We start from the raw sequence: 9,367 nt of genomic DNA, 5'->3' as shown, positions 1-9,367 counted from the left end.
GCAAAGGGTGCCCACAATCGAAGGAGCATTCATTATGGCTGCAACACTCTTCCTCCATGGTTTGATGCTGTGTGCTTCTGAACAACAGTTGCTAGAAAGGAGGGGAAAGGGCTCTTGGGTTTGACTCCTCCTGACCAACTTTCTATAGGCATCTGGTTGGCTGTTGAAAGTACAAGAGGGACTAAATATATCTTTGGCCTGATCCAGCAAGCTGTTAAGTTCTTATGAATGGGAATAATTATAAACTTCCCACTTTCTTTCCTACAAGAAGCATGATCGAAAGGATTCGTAGTAAAAATCGCAATGGCCACATATGCTATATACACAACTTCCACCGACATAAATAGGTCTCAAGTTCCCCCAAGACTACATGGAGACATACATACAGTGGTACCTCGGGTTACATACGCTTCAGGTTACAGATTCCGCTAACCCAGAAATAGTGCTTTAGGTTAAGAGCTTTGCTTCAGGATGAGAACAGAAAGCACGGCAGCAGTGAGAGGCCCCATTAGCTAAAGTGGTGCTTCAGGTTAAGAACAGTTTCAGGTTAAGAACGGACCTCTGGAATGAATTAAGTACTTAACCCGAGGTACCACTCTACTTTAAAAAAAAAAGTGTGCAAAGGATTGCAGCCTTCATCAATAAACATGTCATAAGCCTCACCCGTCACTCTTCAGTGGAGCTAAATTAGCATCAATCCAAGGACTTTCATTTAACTGGGTTGTGAATCAGCTTCTGTGGGTATCTGTGCAATTGAATGATTCATGACCATATAGCCACAATGCGTTTTATAAGAATGTTTTATTACGATGTTACAAAATGCAGGACTCGGCCAGCAAAGACACCAGGTACACAGGAAACTATAATGGCATCAGTCAATGTGTGAAGCAGCATACAGCAAGCTTGAAAGAGCATTCTGACCATGCAGCAAGTGCTTCCTGCCCTTCCAGGGTATAAATAGCAACCTGTACAAATGTGCTCTTGCACAGCTCAAAGCACTGAGAGCACTGAGCGGGGCAGTCCCTCTTCACTATGCATCTTCAGGCAAGGGTGGTGAGAGCTATAAACCACCACCATCTGGTGGGTCGCAGGTTCACTGTCCTTGCCTTAGGACAGGCATAGGCAAACTTGGCCCTCCAGATGTTTTGGGACTACAACTCCCATCATCCCTAGCTAACAGGACCAGTAGTCAGGGATGATGGGAATTGTAGTCCCAAAACATCTGGAGGGCAGAGTTTGCCTATGCCTGCCTTAGGAGCTTGTGCAGCTTGCTCCCATTGGCTGGTGTTCTGCCTTACATGCAAATATGAGCAGCTGAGGCACAAAAGGGAACACTCCAAAGGAGCAACTGCTGCTGTCCAACCTGGAGAGGCATTAAAAGTAAAGGTAACTGGACCCCTGACCATTAGGTCCAGTCGTGACCGACTCTGGGGTTGCGGCGCTCATCTCACTTTACTGGCCGAAGGAGCTGGCATTTGTCTGCAGACAGCTTCTGGGTCATGTGGCCAGCATGACTAAGCCGCTTCTGGTGAACCAGAGCAGCGCATGGAAATGCTGTTTACCTTCCCACTGGAGCGGTACCTATTTATTGACTTGCACTTTGACGTGCTTTCGAACTGCTAGGTTGGCAGGAGCAGGGACCGAGCAACGGGAGCTCACCCCGTCGTGGGTATGTGAACCGCCGACCTTCTGATTGGCAAGTGGCGCTGTGGTTTAACTCACAGCACCACCCGCGTCCCATGGAGAGGCATTACACTTTGCTAATTTTTTTGGCAGCAGTGTGGAGGCAAAGTTGCATAAAGGGTGTATGCCTTAGGATTCAGCTGTCGTCTTGGGGGTCAGGTGCCGGAATCCTGAGGATTAGGCTGGGTCTGGACTGCCAGTAAGGTGGCCTGGTTTAAAAAATTAAGGGACTAGGACTCCTGCACCTTTAGTAGTTATGAAGAAGAGAGAATTCCATCTTACAGGCAGACTATTACAGGTGAAAGAGTGCTATACTCTTTTTTTTAATCTGCTCATCCCAGCTACCAACTGCCTACCCTATTACATGCTTCACAAAAGAGTGAAGCACACAGCTCAGACTGAAAGGATCACATACATCAGGGACAAGGAAGAAATTTGATCCAGTTCACATTTAAAGGCAAACTCATATAATCTGCACTTTCTGAAACTGTACAGAAATGCAGCCAGTCTTCAAAATTCTCTGAATTTCGCAATGCAGTTTTTCAACCAAGTATTGCAAAGAATGCATGCGCCGAGGTCATGGGCACATAAAAATGCATATACAACGCACAAAACGGTTTTGCAGAAATGTGCATATGAAGGAAAAATTAGCTGAATTCTCATAAGGATTTTTTTTTTTTTTTTGTAAAGTGCAAACTGATGTAAAAATGTGGAAAGCTTAAGGCTGGTAAAATGAGAAGCTGAGAGAAACAGGAAACCACAGATTCTCCCATCCCTTCGTACCCTACAGTCTCTGCTAGGATTTTATTGCCGTTTTCAAATTAAACCAAAATATTTGCTGCTGAACTTCATCCCTTGGCCATTCAAGGTAGGTTTTTGTATTCATTAGTTTCCTGAGCTTACAAAACCTTTTGGGGATGGTCTTCTCTGGAATGGGCTCCAGAAGGATCAGAATTGCTGCATCGTTGTTCTCATCAAAAAGCCGGAAGTGAGAGAAATCGAGTTCGTACCTGCACCACTCGCTTTGTACAAAGTGCTCCGACAGCACGAACAGAGTTTTAGAACTCTTCTCAATGGAGTCGATAATGTTGTCCACAATCCATTTGCCAGGCGTAAAATCCCTTTTATGGAGGCAGAGTTTAAATGGGGGATTAGCTTGCTCCAGCTCCTGCACCATGACGTCTTCCACCCATTCAGAGTCCTGCTCGCTGTAGGAAACAAAGGCATCATAGCAGGTTTCTTTCTTGTGGTTTCTCTGGGGCTTGCGTTTTGCTTGAAGCCACGCCCAGGTCATTTGCATATACCAGATGGCATGAAGCTTGTGGCAAAGAACAGCCGCCGCCACAACGACCAACAGCATCAGGATGCAGATTAAGGACACCATCAAAGTCAGGTGGCAGTCAGAGGGCCGAAACTGAACAGCTCCCACTTGCTTCCCTCTTACATGCTCTGGAGAGTCACAGATGTAGTTTTCTGGCCACGCAACAAAGACATTAGATGGTCCTTGTTGCGACTGCATGAAGGATACAAATTCACACGAGCAGCGGAAACTGTTGTAACGTGCATCCAGTTTCTCGATTTTTGCAAATTTGACAAGTTGCTGCTCATTGAAGTCGAATATTTGGTTTCGTCTAATATTTATGATTCTAGCACTAGGAATTGAGGCAGCATCCGGTAGGCTTGTCAATCTGTTGTCTTTGATGTAAAGCTCCTGCAGGTCAGGCAAGCTCAGTCTGAAGTCTTTGAGGTTATTATGGCTAACATCCAGTACTTCGAGACTTCGAGGAATGCAGTTCGTGAGCATGTTTAATTTACAGCCAGATATATTTAAAAATTTCAGACTTCTGGGCCAAACGCACGAGGCTGGCATTGCTTCAAAGTTATTTTGACTTATATCCAAGTTAATAAGATGCCGTCTAAGAGCTACACTTTCTGCTACTACTGAAATCTGCTTCAAAGAATTCCGACTGACATTTAAAGTTTGTAATCTAGGCCAGGCATCCGCACACAGTGACTTTTTCAAATACGGATCTAGCAACAAATTCCCACTGAAATCAAGATACAGGAGGGAATAGAAGTGCCTTGCAAGATCACAGGGCACTAAATAAACAAATGCATTTTCAAGTGTAAGTCTGGTAAAGTTTGTTACAAAAGGCGTCACAGAAGAAAGGTCTGAAAAGGAATAAAACTTGGTAATTGTCAAATTTCTGACTGTTATCACTTGCAGGGAAGTTGGAGCATCTTGAAGACCATAAAACTGCCCAGTACCTTCAAACCTGCAATCTACTATCTCTATCTCTTGCATTTGTTTCATACGGGCAAATATGGGTGCAATCCGAATGACAGACATATCCGAAAGTTCAACATTTCTAAGGATAACTTTCTGCACAGCTGTAAGAAGCACTGGATCAGAATAGGGAATGGGCGGAATATCAAGGATTTGTATATTTCTCAGTTCAAGACACACCACAGAATCTGTAACATCATATATAATTGCAGCTAAAGTGGCATCGGGGGGAATATTCAACATAATGTGATTTATCAACTTAATTGATTTCAGAGTTCCTGCTACATATTGTTTGAGGTTGTGTCCTTCAATTTCCAGTTCTTCAAGAGTTGAAATTCCTTCCATGTCATGTGCCTGTAAAGCAGAGAAGTTGCCATTTCCAAAGTACAGGTATCTCAGTTTTGGCAGTTCAGAAAACAGTGGAGCTTCCCCAAGAATCTGGTAGAAGTTACCTATTAGGTTCAACTTCTGTAAGGAAGAAAGGGGCCTGAACCAAGAGGGCGACAAGTGAGACAGTTTGTTCTTTGATAAATCCAAGTATTCCAGCTTTACAAGGGAGCGGAAGGCCTTCTCATCAATTGTCCGAATTTGGTTAGATTGGAGCAAAAGAGTTTTCAGATTGATGGCAAACTTCAGGTCCTCTTCCCCGATGTGCTCTATACTGTTGGAGGTCAAATCCAGCTTCACAATATCATCTTCTAGCCCAGAAGGAACTGCACGTAAAGCCCTTGAAGAATAGTTGCAAAAGTGAGTGGCATCGCAAAACGGGCTGATCTGCTGGGCAGAGAGACTCACAGCTCCAACAGCAGAGATGAACCACAGGCACCAGACTTGCTCAAACATGACTGTCTAAATGGTGGTGGTGGTGGAGGGGTGAAAAAGGAAGAAAGAAACAGAAACAGAATTGTGTAAATTTGTTTTTAATTCACTATTAAAAGCATTTAATCACATAAAGTTCACTGATAGATAGAGGCTTGACAAGAGAACCAATCAGGCAGTTGCCCCTGGCTTCAGCCACTAATATACAGACACCTTTAGGTGCCAAGCAAAAACGTTCCTTTTTAACCAGGCATTTGGTTAATCTGATTGACATCCCATACCCTTTTATAATGTATTTTTTGGGGGTGGGTTACTGGGTTGTTGCTTTTATTTTTATTAGTTATTTTGTGGTTTTATATCTTGATTTTATTCTGTGAATCACCCTGAGACCCCTGGATATAGGGTGGTATATAAATTCAATAATAATAATAATAATAATATCAAGGGTGGCCTTCTACAAAGCTTTACTCATGAGTAGACCCAAAGAAATTAGTGACCCTAACTTAATGCCCATCCATTTCACACTGAGTCAAACTTAGTTGAACCACAGGCTGTTTGGGGGTAATCGCTGCTGTGGCGATTTGCCAAAGCTGTTGCCATGGGCACTGCCACCTTGGAAGGTATCCTCCAGACAGGCAGTAAATCCAAAATGGCCATTCCAGATGTTTGGCAGCATCAGTTGCACTGCATGGGCAATAGCTGTCCTGTGCTACTATCTGATTGTCATTTTGGTGCTCATAAACTAAACTGTAGCACAGGAAAGCTATTGTTCATGTAAACAGTGCTTTAGTCTACACGGGCCAACTCTCATTCTCACAACTGTTGTAAAGCGAGACAAGCCATCATTTTACAGACGGGGGAATCAACTGAAGGCTGCTCAACAAGTTGAGGGCTAGAGATAAAATTGAGCTCTGGTCTCTTGAAGACCAAACCAAACAGCAGTAATTTCTGAGCCGTTTTGAAGCAGCCAAACTTTCTTCCTTCACTTTTGGTTCAGTTGGCTGCCCTCCCAGCAGCTTTTGCTTGGCTGGATCTTGTGCCAACAGAAGGGAAAGTCCCAAAACTTCCCCCCTCCCACCAGTGCCTGCACTTTCATATTCATGCAAGAAAGGCTGGTGACCTCGATTCATTCCAGATGCTTTTGCTGGGAATGTCCCAGGCACATTTGTAACATAAACAACTGCACAAACCTGAAAAAAGCCTTCTCTCTCTCTCTCTCTCTCCTCCTCCATCTGCTATTGTCAAGTAGCAATTTGGAAACAACAAGCATTAGTTGGCAATGGGAAACCTACAGGGCCGTTAGACACTTGCACCCAAGTTAATTGATCGACAGCACAATCCTAAACGTATCTACTCATAAGTAGGTCCTACTGAATTCAGTAGGGTTTGCTCTCAGGTAAATGGGGTTAGGACTGCAGCCTTAGTGTTTTAGCAGATTATGGACAAACAACAAATGCAAATGAAGTAGCTTTTCCAAACACTGGGTTCTGAAAAACCACTCATCTTCCCAGGGAAGCAGGCTGGCCACAAACACTCCCTGTGTACAGCAGGGGGCGTAGCGATGCTGCCCATGTCATTGGGAGTCCTGGCCGCATCACGTCCCACGGCCGACCAATATGGTCAACCAGGGGGCGTGCCTTACCTGATTTAAACATCCGTGTGGCTGGGGGCTCAGTCTCCTTTTCTCCTCCTGTGTCAGATCTCCCGCCCTATTTCCATGCGTTCGCCATCTTAGAATCATAGATTTGTAGAGTTGGAAGGGACCCAGTGGATCATCAATTCCAACCCCCTTGCATTGCAGGAATATGCAGCTGCTCCAGCTGGGGATCGAACCTGCAACCTTGGCATTATCAGCACCACGCACTAACCAACTGAGCCATCATCTTGGGCTTGCTATGGACTACAGTTAGTCGCCTATTGAGGGGGCCAGGTAGGAATTTCCCCACTTGGCAAACTGGCACCAGCAATGTGGTTTTCACCTGCCTTGAAGCAATCATCACAACTTTGTAAGATTTGGCAGTTAGGCATTGGCAAACCTGGTTTATGGGAGGGGAGGTTGTGGCCTTCACCTGCCCCTCCTCTTTAAGGCTATTCTGTTAAAGGGATCCGGGGATGTGGATCCTGTGCGAAGCCCAGGTAAGGGCTAGGGCCATGCCACGACCCCATTGGGGACCCTGGGGGAGCTCACAGTTGATGTACATCAACAGGGCTTCCCCTACTGGTGGTTGACCCTTATGAGACTACCTGCAAGACGGGCAGGAGTCAGATATAGTCGGTTCAGTTCCATTGCCTAAGCCAGGGGTAGGCAACCTAAGGTCTGCAGACCGGATGCAGCCCAATCGCCTTCTCAATCCAGCCCACGGACGGTCTGGGAATCAGCGTGTTTTTACATGAGTAGAATGTGTGCTTTTATTTAAAATGCATCTTTGGGTTATTTGTGGGGCATAGGAATTCATTCATTCCCCCAGCAAAAATATTCTCCAGCCCACCACATGGTCTGAGGGACGGTGGACCAGCCCACGGCTGAAAAAGGTTGCTGACCCCTGGCCTAAGCCAATACCGCTCACATCTGCAACCAATAAAGTTGTGGCCTTATTTATCCCATTAACCCAAAATATTGGTGTCCTTGTGTTTCATTATCTAAGAAATGGGGTGGGGCTTGGGGGCTCCCCATGCAACACAGGATGGGCTCTCTCTGACACACTCAAGAGGATGCAATGTATCCTGGGGATGACTGAGAAATGAAGAGATCACCCACAGCAGTTTATATGCAAGGTGGTGCCAACCTTAGTGAACAAAGCAGAAAGGAGTGCACCTGACAAAAGAATGAAGAACAAGGGCAGGAGGGCATAGGAAACCTCCTCACACCAGGCCACAGTATTTGTCCATCTGTGCCAACCTTCCAGTTGTTTTGGATTTCAATTCCCATCAGTCCCAGACAGCAGGCTGGCTGGAGGTGATCAGAGTTGTAGTCCCCATAGGTAAAGGTAAAGAGACCCCTGACCATTAGGTCATCTGGGGTTGTGGCACTCATCTCGCTTTTTTGGCCAAGGGAGCCAGTGTACAGCTTCCGGGTCATGTGGTCATGACTAAGCTGCTTCTGGCGAACCAGAGCAGCACACAGAAACACCGTTTACCTTCTTGCTGGAGTGGTACCTATTTATCTACTTGCACTTTGACGTGCTTTCGAACTGCTAGGTTGGCAGGAGCAGGGACCGAACAAAGGGAGCTCACCCCGTTGCGGGGATTCGAACCGCCAACCTTCTGATCAGCAAGTCCTAGGCTCTGTGGTTTAACCCAAAGCGCCAAGAGAGAGCGGGAAAGGGCTTTCAAATGAGCATCGCCATGCAATGCATGTCAAAGATAATGCAGCTGCTTTTGCATCCCCATTGCAGAGGGAAGGAGAGTGGAAAAAACAAAAAATAAGCAGCGCAGCTCGTTTCTTCAGAAACAAACTCCATGAACTTTTTTTCCAGCGTAAACATGGAAAGAACTGCCCTGTCCGCAGCAGCGCAACCATCGGCTTAAGCTGCAATCCTATACTTATTAACTACGAGTAAATGCCTTGGAACTCAGCGGGACGGACTTACTTGTGAGCAGGCGGGTGTGGGCTTGCTTGGAAAGCGTCGAGCCGCAGCAAGAAGAAAACACATAAAAACACTAGAAAAATACAATACCCACCGGCAGCGCGTGCAGAGTCTCTTCCAAGGGGTTGGGGCTCCTCAGGTGCGCAAAGTCCGCGCCGTCCCGCAAGAGTTGAAGGCGCCTCCTGCCGCGCTCCCGGCTCCCTCCGCAGCCTCTGCGCGACTGGATTTCCCGGAGGGGAAGTGCCTGGCGGGCCTCCGAGGGTTTGCCTCGCCGACGCGGGCGAGGACAGAGCCAGAAGGGGAGGAGCGCGGCGGGCGAGCAGCCGGCCATGCGCCGGCGGGGGCGGGGGGGAGGGGACGACCCGGTGCAGACGTTGCCGCCAGGCTTCAGGTGCTGGAGTCGCCGGGGTGGGGGGCGAACCAACGCCCCCGGGCCCTGAAGCGCGAGGCCTTTCCCCGCTGCCGAGTTAGCCGGAGGGCCACCGCGCGGGCCGCTCGCCTCCGGAGTCGCTTGTGTCGGGCTTCTTACCCCGGGGCAGTAAGCCCGTCACTCCCGCAGCACAGGGAGTGGCAGCACCGGGAGCAAATAGTGCAGAAGGGAAGCTTGAGGTTTCTGGGCGCGAGGGGCGACGAAGGGGGATAAGGGCTGCTCTCACGTGAACGCACTATATTAAATGAACTTTTATTGACGGCAGCCCTAGGTCACAACAGCAGCACCATACATTTAAAGCCTCTGGCTTACCCAAAGAATCCTGGGAAATGTAGAATCAGAGAATTGTTGCAACACTTTGCTGCCTAAAATGGAGCCCTTCTCGTGCATCCCTCCGCCACCCAGCACATTAAAAAGATTTAGGATCCCTCCAGACTGGAGCAGAGTTCTTGGTGGGGATATATTTTGTGATATGTTATTGACACAATAATTTGACGTATCAATCAGCTTGATCAGTTCTGCAAATTTCCCCAATGTTGCTGCATTATCGCCCATCTACAA

The 9,367-nt window shown here is 47.1% G+C and overlaps 1 protein-coding gene across 1 annotated transcript; it reads right to left on the bottom strand.

Moving 5' to 3' along the window:
• Nucleotides 1–782: 782 nt before the first annotated feature.
• TLR2 (toll like receptor 2) lies at nt 783–8,699 on the bottom strand. The gene is made up of 2 exons (XM_082237633.1): nt 8,471–8,699; nt 783–4,819 (listed from the first exon to the last, which is right to left on the bottom strand). Exon 2 carries the CDS (start codon nt 4,811–4,813, stop codon nt 2,480–2,482), a length of 2,334 nt encoding a protein of 777 aa, XP_082093759.1. The 5' UTR covers nt 4,814–4,819; nt 8,471–8,699; the 3' UTR covers nt 783–2,479.
• Between the last annotated feature and the right edge of the window lie 668 nt (nt 8,700–9,367).

The sequence above is a fragment of the Podarcis vaucheri genome, assembly GCF_965113315.1.
Source record: "Podarcis vaucheri genome assembly, chromosome: 9".
NCBI classification, from domain to species: Eukaryota; Metazoa; Chordata; class Lepidosauria; order Squamata; family Lacertidae; genus Podarcis; species Podarcis vaucheri.
The sequence above is the reverse complement of the archived record's forward strand: the minus strand, read 5'-3'. Positions and strand labels throughout refer to the sequence as shown.